Here is an 18,716-nt window from a genome sequence, read left to right on the forward strand (position 1 = left end):
AATGGCTCTCCATGTCCACCTGCAGCCCCATCTCTCATCCCAATCGTACAGCTAACTGCATCCTGCATGTCCCTCCAGCTATCTCACAGAATTCTCAAACGCAGCATGTCTAAGACTGAATGTATTGCTGTCCCTGTCTCTCTGCCCCCTAAATCAACTTCCTCCTGTGGTCTTGAACTTAGCAAATGGCATTGTCACCTTTCACCCATTTAGCTCTGTGTCTTCTCCGACTCTTCCCTCAAGGTCCACATATGATAAGTTATCTTTCAAGTTCTGTTACTTTCTTCCACATATCAAACTATATCACACACCTCCCATCTCTGCTGTCAACACTTGGACACAGGCCATCCGTGATGTCAACTCTCCTAGAGCTGTTAGAATCAGCTTTAAACACTCATGCACTTCCAGTCTCTCCCTCTCTGATCCTGCTGCCAGGGGTGATCTTGCAAAAGGCTCATTGACCTCAGTCATTTCCTGCTGAAAACTCTGCAGTGCTTTCCAAACGCCCACAGGGTAGAATTCTGATATGGCAGTAAAGATGCCTTCCACACACTCCCCTGACAATTAGTCAGTTTACTCCTAGAGGGACACATCAAATACAAAGGAACTACTCTCCCTCCCAAACCCATCAAACATCATGCTTTTGCTCCTGCAGTTTCGTTGGTCTAGAATTTTCTTTCCCATTTTCCCCAGTGGGAAACTCCTACCCAAACTGCAGCTCTGAAACTCAGAATGAAGCCTTCTGAGACATACTAGGCAGAACTGAAAGCCCCCCTAAGGAGCACAGCCAGAGCACCTTATAAATGCCTTCCGTGTCTTCCCCCACTGGTACCAGCCTAGAACCTGGGGTCCAATAGACATACTGATGGCAGGTTGAATGGATAAAAAGATAAACAGATGTATTCATGGGTGGGTGGAGAGAGTAGACTGATGGGAAGATGAATAGATAATGGGTGGAGGATGGACAGGTGAGTGGATAAAGAGATCATAAGCAGTTCAAGGACAGAGATTATTCCTTATTCAACTCTTTTCACAGTGCCCAGGATAGGGCTGCAAATAAAGCAATAGATGCTCAATACATGTTGCTGAATGATTGATTGAAGCACCAGGTGACTGTAATAATAGATTTGGACTAAGATTCTGATTTCTAGTTCTCTCAATATTCTCCAGTTATTTATGCATATGCAACTTTATGAACAACTTAACCAAACATTTCAACTTACAGTTGTACAGAATGGGTAAACTGGATTAAATGATGTCTAAGGTCTTTTCCAAATACTCTCATGTTCCCTGACTGGAAGCTGCTCAAATCTAAAGATAAGGCTATGGGATGGGAGGAGGGGCCACATTTGAGCAAATGTCTGTTTACTTACAACGTGTCCTAATGCAAAGCTGATCCCAGATCTCTGCCAGCAACCAGGGAGAAAAGTTAACACACTCCAGATGAGATTCTGTTCAAACTGTCTGGCTAAAAGCTTCCTGGTGGGAATGAAAGACAGGCTGATAGCAGAGCCTGAGGGGTAATTAAGAGTGAAACATGAACCTCTGTGAGGCTGCACCACCCCAAGTTGAAAGGAAAGCAGGGCCAGGCACACAAAGCCTTGCAGGCCCTTGGCTGCTGGCCAAATGCACACTCTGTCCAGAGGATGGCTGCTTGTTCACAGAGCACGTGGTCTGTGCCCCCAGAGCCCCCACCCAGACTCCCAACGTGCTCTGCAGTCATCACTGTACTGAGAACACATCTATCCTGAGTTACAGGCCATATGTTCCAGGCACTGTCTGCGTATCACCTCGTCACTTGTCCCAACAACCCCGGGAGGCAGCAGTGATCACCTTCACGCACAGAGGAGGAAAAGGTAGCAAGTGGCAGACTGGGGATCTGAACCCTGGGCACTTGGGCTGCCTGTCTGTGGGTGGCTGGCCTGGAACTGGTCAGGTGACAAGTGGGACTTGAGACTTCATGCCACACCCATTTGGCAGTGACACGGGCTGGCTCCCCTCAATGTGCTTTCACACTGCTTGGAGCCTGTGATGCTGGGCCACCACTCCTGTTTTGTGCACTGACACACTGAGCTGGGGTTGATGGTGAAGTGGCCCAGTGATGGTGACATGACTTGTAAGTAGCTCAGCTGGGATTCCATCCCTGGGAACCCGAGTCCCAAGCCAGGGCTCTTAACTGGTAGCTTGCAAGTGGCAGACCCACCTGCAGTTGTAGTGGACACCTGCGGGTTTTGCCTAAACATCCATTCTTCCTTCCTCCAGTGCCAGCATCTGAGTTTTCTTGGGGGAGTCACCCATCACATCCCACCACCCACCACCTGAATCCATGTGATTTGGGCGAAACTGCTCTCCCTATCCTGTGCAAGCTGGGCAAATGATCCTGCTGGCCACCGTGAACACATATGACCAAAGATGTCCAGTGACTGAATTCCACAACCAAAGAGGAAACTTGTGACAAAAAGCACCTTCTGTCCCCTGGGATTTCTGAGCTGGTAAGGGGGAGTCCAGGAGCTGCTACAGTCCATGTGTGACATAGTGAAGGGACAGACTGGAAAGTGAAGCCAATAGAGCACAAAGCAGGGAAAGGAGATGAAGAGAAACCATTTCTGAAGGAAGTCATTTGAGTCCCTGGATCCAGCCATACCTGAATATATCCAGGCATGTGAGCCTTTATTTCTATATAAACCAGTAGGAGTTTAGTATGTTTACCCTGCACCCAAGAGGTTCCAAGTCAATACTGTCCCCTCTTCAGACTGAATGTTCATCACTTTCTCCCTTGGCTGCTACCTCATTAGACCCAGGTAACTTGAGGGCAGAGACTGGGTCAAAGCCACCACTAGGTCTCAATGTGACTCCAGCTATACTTGATGAGTATTTGCTGAATGAATAAAAAGCAAACTTGACTCAGTGACCCTTTGAGAATTTGGAGACATATTGGCCCTATAAAGCCTGAATTCTCTGACCCAGCTCACTCTTTGTCTCCCTCCTATTCCATCACCCACCTTTCAGACCTAATTCAAAGGTTGTCTTCTCTGCAGCTGGCCCACAGCCACTGCTCCTCTCCAAATATGCTCTTACCCACATCAGGAGGCATACTGAGGACAGGGTCTGAAATGGAGCTGTTTATGCACCAGACTAGCACCTGGCCCCCAACAGAGCTCAGAAAATATTTTCTGAATCCAAGGAGGGGCTCATTTTCTTTGCCAAAATATATATGCCAGGCACTGGGAATACACAGATGAAGGCAAAATGATGGTTAAAAGTAACGGTGATAATAAGAGCTAACATTTACTGAGCTACTGCTTTATGCCAGACACTGATCTAGGCACTTTACACATGTGTAGATTAACCTTTAGAGCAAACCCATGAGGTTGCTACTATTGTTATTCCCCATTTCATAAATGAGGAAAATACAGCTCAGATGTCAAAGAATTTGCCCAAGGTCACAGAGAAGGTAGGTGGCAGAGTCACTATTTGAACCCAGGCAGTCTGGTTCCAAATCCAAACTCTTAATTAGTCCACAGTGCTCTGGGATCATGAGTTCTTAACAGACTGTTTTGTCATAAGTCTGGCCTTCTCCTTCTAAATGTCTATATACCCCACTTCTAGAAAGAGCTGTGCTAAAAATGGAATTGAGCATGTTCAATATTCCCGAAAGAAAGAGCTTGGATTTTGGAGCAAGACACACTGGTTTGAATTTCTAATAGCACCACCTTTCAGTACCTCTGCAAGTCTCCGTTTCTTCAGGATTAAGAATGCCTCTTGGACAGTTATTCGAGTTAAAAGAGCTAATATGTAAACACCGCTTAGTTCAATGCCTGGCCCACACCACACAATCATTGGTACCTTTCATTATGCTTATGGAATAAAGCAACTTGTCAGCATACCGGGCCTGGTGTAAGGTCCACAGTCAAGTATTATGAACATGCTTCCACTGTCTCACCTTCCCTCTCCACATTGCATGACCTTGAAAGAGCACCCACAGTTCTCTGAGATGATTCGGCCAGAGATATTTCATGGGTCGCTAGAAAGCCCTGCTTCCAGTCAGCCTTCAAAATAGATTAAAGATTTGAAATTCCCTTTATATCTCCACCTACAGGATCAAAGGGCACAGACCAGACCATGGTTGGGGAGCAGGGGAGGAAGGTAACTTGGAACAGACCCCAAGTTTTAAACTCACAGAAGAGCAACTGTGGTTCACCTTAGGCTCTGCTGAGTTGCAGGGTGCAGGCCCTCTTGTTCTGCTCTGCCTGTGCCCTTGAGAAATAAACACAGCTGCCAGAAAGCGGGATGCTTCAGCCACGGCTAATCCTGGGCCACAAGACAAGCAGGGACTCAGAGGTGCCCTGCGATGCGAAGTGTTTTTCAAAAAACGTCAGCAAGTCCACAGAACAAGGAGAGAGGGCGGGGAGAGCCCAATGCAAACACACAGTTAGGCTTCAGAACAGGAATAGGGGCTGAATGCACACAGGGCTCCAGCCTTCCAGCGTGCAGCCTAACCTGTAAGGCTTTGACACTACCGCCCTCTGGTGGCCAGATAGGGACCTATGGGCAGTTTGTAACTGAGTTGCAAGGACTGGAAGTAATGATTAGGTTAAAACTTCTCCCATGAAGTCGAGAATCACAGGGTCTGGAGACTGAGAAAAACCAGCTCCCCTCCTCCTCCGCCACTAGCCTGGTTCTGCCTCCCCTTAACCTTTCTCTTGCACTTCTGCAACAGCCTACTCCCTGTTACTAATAAACATAGCAAAACAACTTACTGAATGTTGACTGTAGACTTAACACACACTATTTCATTGCCTTCTCACATCTTTGGAGGTGGTTAGCTTCTCATATACAGAGAAGGAAATGGAGATTCCTGTGGGTTAGAGGACTTGGCCAAACCCATGTAGATAGCTATATGCAGAAGTTCCAATGTTTAAACTCAGCAGAACCTGTACCTAAGCAGTCCTGGGGCATCCACTAGGAATCTGCTAAAACTCCAAATGCTCCAGTCCCCCATCCCACCTCACTGTAAGGAACTGAAAACAAAGGGTAAGAACCAGCAACATCAGCTTTATCAAGCTCTGTGGGTGATTCTCAGCCACCACGGATGTTAGAACTCCCAGGGAAGTCTGGCCAGGGTGGGGTCTGAATAGGTGGGTGGTTCCAGTGTGTACAGCAGTGCTGAGAAAAACTGAGCTACTTGCAAGGACCAGGACTTTGGATCCTCACACAGATGTTTAGAAGCTGTTTCTCTATAGAGGTTTAGAATCATTTGAGGAAGGAAATGAACCTAAGCCTGTTTCATGAACTGTGGATTGTGGGCAACACACCTACCTCTCTGGGTCACGAGGCTTAATGCAGGCTCTACCTTTGCTAACTCCCCACTACCTTGCTCCTGCCCCTTTCCGCTCTCCCCGCCACCTCCCACTCCTCCTCAAAAGCAAGTAATAACAGGCTGGTTTGCATTCTATCCAAACTGCTAACAACTTTCCATGATTTCATTTATTTTGTAAATTTTCTTGAGCACCTGATGGGTAGTGCTGGGTACAGGGCAAGAGAATACAGTAAACATGTCAGGACAGGTTCTAATAAATTAGTTAAGAAGATGATCACGCCAGAAGCAAATAAATGAATAACTTCTAATTGTCAGAAGTCAGCTGAATGAACATACAGCAAGTGAGAAGAGATCAAGCTATGGGATGAGGAAGATTAAAGGAGAGGTAAATTAAGACCGCCGGCTGAAGAGCACATACCTGGGAGATCAGATAGGGAAAGTTCATTGGGAAGCTACTGCCATGTTACTGGCACGGGAGAGACTCCATCTGACTTACTCTTTTATAAAACCATCATCATGCTGCACTGTCACCATCTCCACACCAGACTGTGGGCTCCTCGGGCAGAGACTGGCTGGTCTTCCCATGTGCACCCTCAGCACCCAGTCCAGGACTGGACAGGGAACATGGTAGTGACTGGTGGAATGAATCAACCTAACTGCCCTTCCTATGTTACTTCCCTTCAGTTCACCAAGCCATGCCTTCTCTTCTCAGGTTTCTGCCCATCAGCATGGCCACAGCCTTGCCACAGAGCACCAGAGACACCCAGTGTGGGTGTCAGCCACTCCTCAGGCCCCCAGGCCTGGGCGTCTGTGGCTGTGCTTCCACTACACCCTGCATGGTCTGAACAGCTGGGCTTGGAGACACATGTGCAGGGCACGACACTGTGGAAGAACATGGGCTTCCAACTCAACCACTGACCCTTTGACCAGTGCCCTACCCCCCAGGAACCTCAGTTTCACTGCCAAGTAGGCCCGCTAGGCCGCTAGTCTGCTCTTCCCTCTCCCCTGTACAATGTCCATCCTCAGAGGAGAGTCCCATGTCTGGGAAGTACAAGTGCAACCAAGATTCCTTTCTACAAAGAGGGCGGGAGGCTTGCTCTCTGCAACATGTTCAACAAAGCACTTCAGCCTCTCTTTTGAAGGAGACACGGGTCATGACTGCTCAATAATCCCAGGTCTGGTCCCTGCAGTCTGAACTCCATGGTGAGACCTCATTTCAGGAGAGAAGCGTTTTCCCAATCGACTTCAGTCCCCACTCTGGGCACAGCTGACGACCAGGTAGATCGGCCTATGCCCAGCCCAGGTCCCCAGGGGTCCTCGGGACATCCTTAGATGTCTGGGCAGATGTGGCTGCATCTATGCCACTGCCTCGCCTGCATTCCAGTCCCCTCACCAGGAGGGGCCAAGGAAACAAGGGGACTTGAGCAACATGTTCTTGGCAATCCCAAGAGTAATTAACTAATTATCAGAAGAGGGGCGTGGTGGTGTTGCCGCCACACAAGCTGTGCCAGTGACTGTCGCTGTGACATCGCTGGTCTGGTGGGCACATTTCCACACTCTGCCTGCTCCTCCTACAGAGGGGAAGGCTGAGGTGCTGGATGCCCTGAAGTTCATCCCGTGTGGCTCCATGTCACCAATAATTCCAAATATGTAAGGTGCCAGAAAATATGGTTAAATAGTTCTCAATTTTGAATCCCTAAATCCTAAATATTAATAAAGGACCTTAGCTCTATGAATGGGCATTACAATAAAAAACAAAGTAAGCATTTCTCACGCCTGCCTGACGATGCAGACATCTCTTTTAATAAACCTACCCCTTCCAGGGGCAGCTCTTTCTGCCCACTTGTGTCTGTACAAATTTCCTTTACTTTCCTTCCCTTTTTTATAATAAAACTGCCCTTTGGATATAAAAAAAATAAATAAGCTGAGGAGTCACATTCCTCTCTTTTTAAAAAAAGTTACATTACATTGTTTGAAATCCCTCCCTTTTGCACAAAATATGATAAACTTAGGTACATGAGGTAAGGTAAGGTGTATACTACAGCACATAGCTATAGTTTTAATACCTATACAGAACAGCTATTTATTGGATATCCACAATGTGCCAAACATTTGAAATGCCTCAAAAGCTTACTATTAGTATCGATATTATCAACATAAGCAAACTGCCCCTCCTGGTAGCAGAAGTCTTCCAGTTAGTGACACAGAACAAGTGGCGTCCCTGTTCACCAGGCCATAAGAGTAACCAGTGCAAAGGCGCTTGGGCCAGCCTTTCTCTGGAGCCCCATCTCAGTCTCCACCTGACCCTCTCCACATCCCAGGACACGACCACCTCGGCTCTGCTCCAGGCCGCAGCACTCTCACCTGTTCTCTGCCCCAGTCACCTCCTGAGCCCACGTCCTCGCCATCCCTCCCCAGCAGCCTCAGCTAACAAGAGCTTCACCCTCCTCCTCACCACTTCCCCTCTGCAGGCCACAGTTCTGACAGGCTCCACTTGTTCACATGCACACACGTATCCAGCAGGGGCCCAAACAGACAGGCAGATGTCAAGTGCTCCTCCCAGCCTCCCACCATGCCCACGTGGTGGATAAGCCTCCTCCCTTCTCAGCACCCACCCCTGGAATGATGAGCAGCGGGCTCAGCCCTGGGGTTGAGAGCCAAGCAAGCTGATGGCCTGTGCTGCCTCCCTGTGGCCAGGACCTGTGTGCTCCTTAGAAGCTGCCCTGCCCCCTGGGGAAGGTGTGAAGCCTGTCTCCTGTGGGATGGCCATGCTCTCAGGATTCCCCTAAGTACGTGAAAAGAGGATTCATCATCCCCACTTTATGGATGAGGAAGTAGGTTCAGATCAATCAATCAATGTTGGAGCCAGGATTCAAATTCAGTTCTGCTCGTAGGAAATCTGTTATTTCCACTGCACTTTAGGTGGGACAACATATAGGAGTTTCCCAAGTATGTAAGGCACTCTTAGATGTATCCCCACATCTCCCTCTGAGATACAGGACTCCTTTAATACTAATCCTTAGGGAATGGGATGTATCTTTCAAACAGGAAATCCCAGACGCTCCCTGCTGACTGAAGACCAGCTCAGAGCAGGCCTCACACCCACTTCTAGTTTGCCGGTGTTTACAGTAGTTAGGCGTATGACATGTCTGACTGAGGAATAAAGAGCCAGGTGGGATTCTGAATGGCTCCTTTCTACTCTTTCACTAAAAATCTCACTCAACTGACAAATTATGTCATTTCTTCAGGAAGGACCAGTCTTCCGAGCTCTTCTGGGACTCCAAAGCCAAGGCACAGGGATGTCAGTGAGATCTTGACAGACAGTGAGTGCGGCCATACCCCAGAGCTCTTGCTCGCAGAGATGTCTCCCACTCATTGAAAGCAACAAATCTCTTTTTTAAGTGACAGCTGGCACACATTGTTACAAGAACCTGGAGAAAAAAATCCACAGGTTCAAAGAGGAAGGAATCGATCAAGAGTAGATCAAGGACCCAGACCAACTCCTGGCATGTGGTTCCAATGCTAGGGGGGGATAAACAAACAGCATCAAACACAGTGATGACAGATAACTGCGAAGCAAGAAACCACATGCTGGAATTGAATCCTGGTGACTTGGTAGTGAACTTCTGCCATAATGAAGTGACGGGTTAGTCTGCAAATGAAAAGACTCTTCAGCAAGTAGGAGGCAGAGGCTATTCCAGCACTGGAGTGAACAGTACTGAGCCTGAAAAGTAGGCTTACTCAGTCCACAGGGCCTAGGCCTCGAGTCCACTGCTCAGAGCCTATGGTGAATGCAAACATAACAGCCACCTTACAGATGGCAAATGGGCTTTGAAGCAAACCTCGATGTGAGTACTGTCAGATCTGTTTAAACTAAACTCTGCCAGTTAATAACAATGAGTTAAAACTCCCTTAAGTAGTAAAATGGTGATCATATCCACCACAGAAGGCTGCCGCACAATCTAGCAGTGCTCATTACTGTACCAGACAGGGAGGGAATGCCCCATAAATAAAAATGTCTACTGAGACTCACTGTTTATAATACTGCCCAAAATGGTGCTAAGCACCTTCTATGATTTAGCTCTATGTGATTTCTCTACCCCTGGAGATTTTATATAAACAGGTTTTCATGTATAAATATAAGCACAGGAAAACTCCAAGGGAGATGTACACCAAAATGTTAATAGTGGTAGTTCTTGGATTACTTTCGCTTATTTGCTTTTTCTAAAAATGTCCACAAACATCACTTACTCTGGTACATTTCTACTTTTCTAATGTCAAAATACATTAAGTATAATAAAAATCAAGGTATTGCTCCCAGGTAACAAGCCCCTAAGTGAGTCATTTCTTTTGCAGTTTAAGAGCTAATAAAGCTTTGATTTCCCTGAGCATGTGCTTTTCATTTTAGTAAGAATTACCTGCTTATCCCATTCTTCACTCTGCTATCAGGGAGCAGAGAGCCAGAGTTCTTGCTCAATCATTCCATTAGGTCCCTACTCTTGGCATATTTCTATTTTAATGTCCTAGGTCTTGACTTACTATCCTATATCTTATGAAGATTTTGTATTTATTTGTATTTACTGGGGGTTTCGGTATTTATCATAAACATCTTACCTACAGATCCTTGACACAAGAGGCCAGGCACACATGTACACCCATAATCAGATTACTTTACAGATGCTATTGCCCATGCATGTCAAGTACTGTCTCTGCATTGTACAGAGTTCTTGCTTAGAACATTGAAACTAGAACCTTTAAATTCTAGTTATTTTTTAAAAAATGCAAAACTCTAACAATCTCCCTGCATAGTAAAAACTAATAAAGACACCATTTTAGAAGCCCCATAATTAAAGTCAATTTTATTAAATGCTCAATTCTCAGTTATATATATATTTTTTCAGTTATGAAAAAGCTCCATCCCCATCTCATCCTTCCTCACCCAGCCCCAAAACCAACAGAAGTAAGCCCAACAAAGTCCACCAAAGGACAGGACAGGAAACCCACGAGCACAAGATGTACAGCTATCATCAGTACACAGCAGAGCCCTCCACGTGGGAGGGAAAGAATGGGAATAGCTAACGTAGCACATAGCAAGAAAACTGGAATGGGCAGTGTGAACAAGACTTTTATAACTATACCAATTTATAAATACTTCATGTGCCCAATTCTAAAAGAACAAGCCAAACCAATTATACAGAAGACAAAGGGCCCCCTCTCCCTATGCCAGGTCCCCTATCAGGAATCATTAGGAAGCCCAAACAGCTTCACAGTCCCTGCTTCCCGGCTGCTGTCATATTTGCCATCTTTGTCATCACAGGCAAATGCCAGCAGAGGCCTCTTGGGGTGCCAAGCCACAGTGAAGGTCGGGGACTCACACTGCACCTCCCATAGCTTGTCTCCTGTAAAAACCAATACAGAGAAAGCAATCAATATGTTAATAGAAAAAACATTCACTAAGTACTTACCTAAGTACTTACTTAAGTCAGTAAATACTATGAATAGGTCTAGAGGTAGGTGCAATAGTACCCTATTTTACAGAGAACACTGAGGCACAGAGGGGTCATATGCCAGCAGATGGCAGATCAGAATCAGAACACAGGTTAAAGAGCCTCTGCCCCGAACCCCTATTCGACACTCCCTGGAAATAGTGATGGCAATACTGTAATACAATCAGGTGGATTATACTTTACTCCAAGAAAGTATAATGACAATCCATCAAGGCAAGCAATGATTTTAAACCTCACTTTATGAAGAGCAGGTGCCATAACAGCTAAGTGACACTTTAAGGAAGCAGCAGAGTCAACACATGAAGGCAATCTGTGTCTAGAACCACAAATCTTACCATTAAACCAGGGTTTTGCAAATAGGTTTCTTTTTTCAAAAAATTCCTCCTATTGTTGAAATTCAGCATCATTTTTTCAAAGCTGTTATTTGTTTAGTCCTGCTTAACTACTTTTTTCAACCTTAGGTTTAATATTAATGTATTAAAATATTTACAGTGTGGTATCAATTTTAAAAAGTAGAATACACTGAATAATACACTTCAAACTGTCAACAGACGTGAATTATACTTCAGTAAACCTGCTTTAAAATATATGTATTTATATATGTGTCAGGGAGGAGATTCTATTTTTTCTTAACAAAGCCCATTTCAGGGACGGTTAACTACTCTTCATGAGGCTAGCATCTGGCAGTCCACAGCTCTATGTCTGAGCAAATTTCTGAGTTCACAGACATAAAGAATGTCTTTCTCAATTCTCTTTAGGCCTTTAACTCCATGTCATCTCTTATTAAATTAGTTCAGACAAGGAAATTTATACAGTTCAATAAAACCAAGGACATTAAAAGGCCCTCTAAAATGGCCCAAATATCTATATAGCATCATAAATTTTAAAACTTGAGAGTTTACTGGGAAGCTGAATCTTTCATAATAAACGAAGTGCCAACTGTGAGACTAAGAGTGCTATTCCAGACCATCCAAATTCCACTAGACCAATGCCATGTGTATGGGGTGTCTGAAAAGGTGAAAACATGTGGACCGTGTTAAGATGAGATTCTGCTCTAGGAGCTATCAGGAACTAAAATTATGCCTTACTTTGTTTTACATTTAGCCATTAAAAATCATATCTAATACATGATCCCAACAGCATTAAAAATAGAGAAAGAAAAAGACTGGAAGGAAACATATGCAATGGTTATGTCTAAATTATGGGCCAGTGTAATAGTGTTCATTTCTTCTTTGTATTTGTCAGCATTTTCCAAATAGTCTACAATGAGCATATACTTCTCTCACTTTACAAACTATATGAAGACATGGGCCTCCCTGGTGGCGCAAGGGGTTAAGATGCAGCCTGTGAAGCTATCCACAGCCACTGCAGCATGAGTTCGAGCCCCGGCCAGGGAGCAATCAACATGCTGCAGCAGACCTCTCCTGTCTCACCCACCGCTCCCCTGTTTCAGTCAGTCTGCCTGTTCTGTTCCCCACTTTGTCTCTGGTGAATCCTCTTACTCCCCAAATCTCTGGACTGTACCCTAGTTCTTATATGCATAAATAATCTTTAAAAAAAATAGATAAAAGGGCCTTCCTGGTGAAGCAGCGGGTTGAGCACTGCGCTGTGAAGCTGTCCGCAGCCTCTGCAGCACAGGTTCCATTCCCAGCCGGACAAGGAGATTCCCACATGGCACAGCAGACCTCTCCTGCCTTGCCCACTGCTCCCCTCAGCAGTGTCTTTGGTCTGTCTGCCTGTTCTGCTCCTCGCTCTGTCTCTGGTGAATTCTCTCATCCTCCCTCACCTCTGACCTATACCTCAGTCCTTGTATAAATAAATAAATCCTTAAAAAAAAATAGATGAAGAAATGTTTACTGCATAAAATTCAAATAATATAAGAATAGAGAGCAGCACTGTACAATAAAGAGTTCTGTGAAGGAAATGTTCTCCACCTGTGCTGTCCAATACAGAAGCTACTGGCAACAAGTGGTTACCAAGTCCTTGAAATGTACCTAGTTTTTAAATTTTGTTCAACCGATTTCAGTAATAAATAATTTTAATTTAAATTTATCCTTTTCTTCTATCTCAATCTTCTCCCAATCTTACAAGTCTCTCAGAAGTCTTCCACATGTTTTTCCACATCGTGAGCCTCAGGTTATTTACTGATATGAGAACACATCACACGTGCTGACTTGCTAGCTGATTTGCATTCACTGACATGTCTTGCAGAGTTCCACTTCAGCATATATAGGGCTATGTCTTTCTCTTGGCACATAACATGAGGGCACACAACTTATTTACTTGATCTAACCTAATAAAAATGTTGACTGCTTCCCATTTATGCATGAAACAATACTGTAAATACTGTAATTGTGCTTTACTTTGACATTCATCTTGCTTTTAATCTTTAACAGAAGATGAAAAATAAAGCCAACACGTATTTGTCTAAACCATTTAGAAAAGTAATACAGCCACATTTGATGTGTGAAGTAACCCATATCTGCATTAATTGAAACAGGTAATTAAGAGAAGCCTGCACAAAGATGGCACAGGAAAAAACAAACATGCATTCACTGCTACTTACAGCAAATACTGCAATGACCTATCTGTGGTGTGGTTTGATCCTTCACAAAATATGAACACTTTGGACTAAGTATTCTCACTTCAATGGTTTATTCAAAAGGCAAAACACAAGTAAAATGAGGTAAGGGGTACTAGTCACAGCATTACTTATAATGGTGCCAGGGTCAGAAGCCCCCTAATAGTTGGGCAGCTTAAGTATACACTGGCATAGTTCAGCAGACACTAGTTTATTCAATGGGGACTTCTAAGCCCACTAAAAGCAACTGTACTGCTCAGTAGTCATTGCCGTGGAAAAAGCTGTAGTATCCTATAGTAGGGGCAGGTGGGCCCCGGGGCAGCAGGAAAGCGGCCATGCATCACATGAACTTAGGGCCACATAAGTCACCTGTCAAGCTGGTTGGCCCGCACTCATCACAGTGAGCATTATCAACAGTGGCATTTGTGAAGTTGCAGAATTTCAAGTTATTTACCTTCTTCATTCATGTTATCTCTAGCTTCTTCTCCTAAAGTAATACATATTTCCAAAAACAATAAAGTACATTAAAAAATAAAAGCAAGAACACCAAACTTCCACAACAAAAGGGAAAATACAGCAAGACACATAATAGTAAAGTTCCCAAGAATCCAGGACAAGGAAAAAATAATGAAGCTGACAAGAGGGAAGAAACAGGTAATATTCAAAGGAAAACCAATCAGACTGACATCAGACTTCTCCGAAGAAACACTACGTGCAAGGAGAGAGTGGAGGGACATAGTCAACAGACTCCAAGAAAACAGATGCCAACCAAGAATACTCTCTCCCGCAAAGCTCTCCTTCCTCTATGAAGAAAGAATAAGGACCTTCCGAGACAAACAGAAACTCTGGAATTTCATTACGAATAAACCCCCACTCCAAAAAATACTACAAGGAGTCCTAAAGCCAGAACCTCAGAGGGACGAATAACAACGAAAGAAGGCAAAAAAAAAAAAAAAAAAGTTATTAAAAGAATAAATAAAATCAAAGGAAAGACAAACACAATGGCAAATACAGATTCTAACATATCAATATTAACTCTAAATGTAAATGGACTAAACTCTTCAATAAAAAGACACAGAGTCACAGGCTGGGTTAAGAAACAAAACCCAACATTTTGCTGTCTCCAGGAAACACATTTAGCCACAAAAGATAAAAATAGACTCAAAGTTAAAGGATGGAAAACAATCCTACAAGCAAATGGACCAAAAAAGAAAGCAGGAACAGCTATACTTATATCAGATAAAACAGATTTCAAACTCAAAAAGCTAAAAAGAGACCCCAACGGTCACTACATTATGATCAAGGGGACAATACTTCAAGAAGAAATAACACTCATTAACATATATTCACCAAACGAAGGAGCACCAAAATATATCAGACAACTATTGTCATCTCTGAAAACAGACATCAGAGAAAACACATACATAGTGGGAGACTTCAACACACCACTATCAACAATGGATAGATCAATGAAACAAAAAATAAGCAAAGACACTAAAGCTCTAAATAAGGATCTAGAGCGCTTGGGCTTAACAGACATCTATAGAACACTAAACCCCAAAAAATCTGAGTACACATTTTTCTCAAGTGCACACGGATCATTCTCCAGGATCGATCACATACTGGGACCCAAGACAAACATCAACAGATACACCAAGATTGAAATCATACGAACCATCTTTTCTGACCATGAAGGCATCAAACTAGAAATAAACTATAAAAAGAAGGCAAGGAACTCTCCTGCCTCATAGAGATTGAAAACCACACTGCTGGAAGACCACTGGACTAACGAGGAGATCAAAGAAGAAATTAAAAAATTCTTTGAATTGAATGACAAGGAGGACACCGATTTCCTAAATGTATGGGATGCAGCAAAAGCAGTAATAAGAGGAAAATACATAGCAATAGAGGCTCACATCAAGAAATAAGAAAGAACTCAAAGAAACAACCCAATCTCGAAGCTTAAAGATCTAGAAAAAGAACAACAAAAAAAACCCCAAAACCAGTAGAAGAAAAGAAATAATAAAAACCAAAGCAGAAATAAATGAAATCGAAACTAAAAAAACAATCCAAAAGATCAATGAAACCAAGAGCTGGTTCTTCGAAAAAATAAAAAAAATAGACAAACCCCTAGCCAGGCTCACAAAGGAAAAAAGGGAGAAAGCACAAATAAACAGGATCATAAATGAAAGAGGAGAAATCACAACGGACACAGCAGAAATCAAAAGAATAATCAGTAACTACTATGAACAGTTATATGGAAACAAGTTCAACAATCTAGAGGAGATGGACAAATTCCTACAACTCTACAATCACCCAAAACTGGATAAAGAAGAAATAGAACACCTAAACAGACCAATTACAAGCAGCGAAATTGAAATGGTAATCAAAAACCTCCCCAAAAACAAAAGTCCAGGACCTGATGGATTTACAAATGAATTCTACCAAACATTCAGAGACGAATTAGTGCCTATCCTTCACAAACTCTTCCAAAAAATTGAGAAGGAAGGGATAATACCAAACACGTTCTATGAAGCCAACATTACACTAATCCCAAAACCGAACAAGGACAACACAAAAAAAGAAAACTACAGGCCAATCTCCCTAATGAACACTGATGCAAAAATCCTCAATAAAATTTTAGCTATCAGAATCCAACAATATATCCATAAGATAATTCACCACAACCGAGTAGGATTCATTCCAGGGACACAAGGATGGTTCAACATCCGAAAATCAATCAACATTATCCAACACATCAACAAAAAGAAATATAAAAACCAAATGATAATATCAATAGATGTGAGAAAGCTTTAGACAAAGTGCAACACCCATTCATGATAAAAGCCCTTGAAATTCTTGGGATACAAGGAACATACCTCAACATCATAAAGGCCATCTATGACAAGCCAACAGCCAGTATCATTCTCAATGGCAAAAAGCTGAAAGCATTCCCATTAAGATCTGGAACAAGACAAGGATGTCCAGTCTCACCACTACTTTTCAATATAATACTGGAAGTCCTAGCCAGAGCAATAAGACAAGAGAAAGACATACAAGGAATCCAAATAGGAAAAGAATAAGTCAAACTATCACTATTTGCAGATGATATAATATACATAGAGAACCCCAAAAACTCCACAGAAAAACTAATTCAACTCATCAATCAGTTCAGCAAAGTGGCAGGATACAAAATCAACATGCAAGTCAATAGCCTTCCTATACACAAACAATAAATCTGAAGAAGAAGAAATCAAAATGACCATCCCTTTTATTATCAAAACAAAAAAAATCAAATACTTGGGAATAAATTTAACAAAAGAGGTAAAGGACCTATACAAAGAAAACTATAAAACACTGTTAAAAGAAATAGAAGAAGACACAAGGAAATGGAAAGACATCCCCTGCTCATGGATTGGAAGAATAAACATTATTAAAATGTCCATCCTACCAAAAGCAATATACAGATTCAATGCTATTCCAATAAAAATTTCAGTGTCATTCTTCAAAGAAATAGAACAATTATTGATGAAATTCATATGGAATCACCAAAAACACAGAATAGCCAAAGCTCTCCTGAAAAAAAAAAGAAGGGAATGGAGGCATCACACTCCCAGACTTCAAACTATACTACAAAGCCATATCATCAAAACTGCATGGTATTAGAACAAGAACAGACACACAGACCAATGGAATCGAATAGAAAATCCAGAAATAAACCCACAGATATATGGTCAACTAATCTTTGACAAAGGAGCAAAGACTATGCATTGGAGCAAAGAAAGTTTGTTCAATAAATGGTGCTGGGAAAACTGGGTCGCTACATGCAAAAGAATGAAGCTTGACTACTACCTCATACCATACACAAAAACCAACTCAAAATGGATTAAAGAACTAGACATAAGACCTGAACCCATAAAATACATAGAAGGAAATATAGGCAAAACACTAAATGATATGTACATCAAAGACATCTTTACAGACACATCACCCAAAGCAGTGATAGTGAAGGCAAAGATAAACAGCTGGGACTACATCTAATTAAAGAGCTTCTGCACAGCAAAAGAGACAATAACAAAAACAAAGAGAAACCCCACCAACTGGGAGAACATTTTTGCACACAACACTAATGATAAAGGACTGATAACAAAAATCTACAAAGAGCTGATGAGACGCAACAAAAACAGAAAATAATCCAGTCAAAAAATGGGCAGAAGAGCTAAAAAGAAACTTCTCTGAAGAGGGAATGCAAATGGCCAACAGGCATATGAAAAAATGTTCAACATCACTTGTAATCAGGGAAATGCAAATCAAAACTACCATGAGATACCATCTTACACCAGTAAGAATGGCACACATTAAAAAAACTAGCAACAACAAATGTTGGCGAGGGTGTGGAGAAAAAGGAACTCTCCTGCACTGTTGGTGGGAGTGCAAACTGGTCCAAGCACTATGGAGAGCTGTGTGGAGATTTCTTGACCTACTAAACATAGAGCTTCCATAGGATCCAGCAATTCCACTCCTAGGTATTTACCCAAAGGACACAAAAACATCAATTCCAAAGAGCACCTGCACCCCTATGTTTATAGCAGCACTGTTTACAATAGCTAAGCTTTGGAAACAACCCAAATGCCCACAAATAGATGACTGAATCAAGAAGATGTGGTACATATACACCATGGAATATTACTCGGCATTCAAAAAAGATAAACACATGCAATTTGCAGCAACATGGATGGCGCTGGAAGGGATCATGCTCAGCGAAATAAGCCAGAAAGAAAAAGAAAAATACCGGATGGTCTCACTCATAGCAGGAATCTAGAAAACTTAAATAAGGGACCAGGAAAAAGAATAACTATAAGAAAGTAAAAATCAAAATCAACAAACAACTATGAACCAGAGACACTCTAAGGTGGGAGGGGGGCAGGGAAAGGAGGGCTTGGGGTCAAAATAAGGGGGCCGCAATTGTATGGGGAATATAAAAACAAAATTAAAATAAATAAATAAATAAATAAATAAATAAAGCCAAGAAAATTCTTCCATAAAATGCTCTCCTCCCATTTCTCTCTTTGCATGTTGTTTTGTTGTTTAAAAAGCAAGTCATCTACTTAATAATTCCTTAAATTATTTTTCAAAATATAAGCTCACACATAGGCACTTAAAAAAAAAAACACTTAAAAGGGCCTCCCCGGTCGCGCAGCGGTTGAGCGCTGGGTTGTGAAGCTGCCCACAGCCTCTGCGGTGCCGGTTCAATCCCCGGCTGCTCCCCGGCCACCGGAGGAGGGTCCCACATGGCGCGCAGACCTCT

General features: G+C 42.9%; 1 protein-coding gene across 3 annotated transcripts in view; it reads right to left on the bottom strand.

Annotated features, from left to right (window-relative positions):
- Window positions 1-10,146: 10,146 nt before the first annotated feature.
- Window positions 10,147-18,716, bottom strand: part of THOC3 (THO complex subunit 3) — a 75,323-nt gene continuing 66,753 nt past the window's right edge. For all 3 annotated transcript variants that reach the window (XM_054691069.1, XM_054691070.1, XM_037500211.2), the window contains one exon: window positions 10,147-10,719. In XM_054691069.1, the coding sequence (XP_054547044.1) occupies window positions 10,556-10,719 (164 nt within the window). In that variant the 3' untranslated portion in view covers window positions 10,147-10,555. The remainder of the gene's footprint in view (window positions 10,720-18,716) is intronic.

The sequence above is a fragment of the Talpa occidentalis genome, unplaced genomic scaffold (assembly GCF_014898055.3).
Source record: "Talpa occidentalis isolate TD23 unplaced genomic scaffold, MPIMG_talOcc4v2.1 talOcc4.9, whole genome shotgun sequence".
Classification (NCBI taxonomy): Eukaryota; Metazoa; Chordata; class Mammalia; order Eulipotyphla; family Talpidae; genus Talpa; species Talpa occidentalis.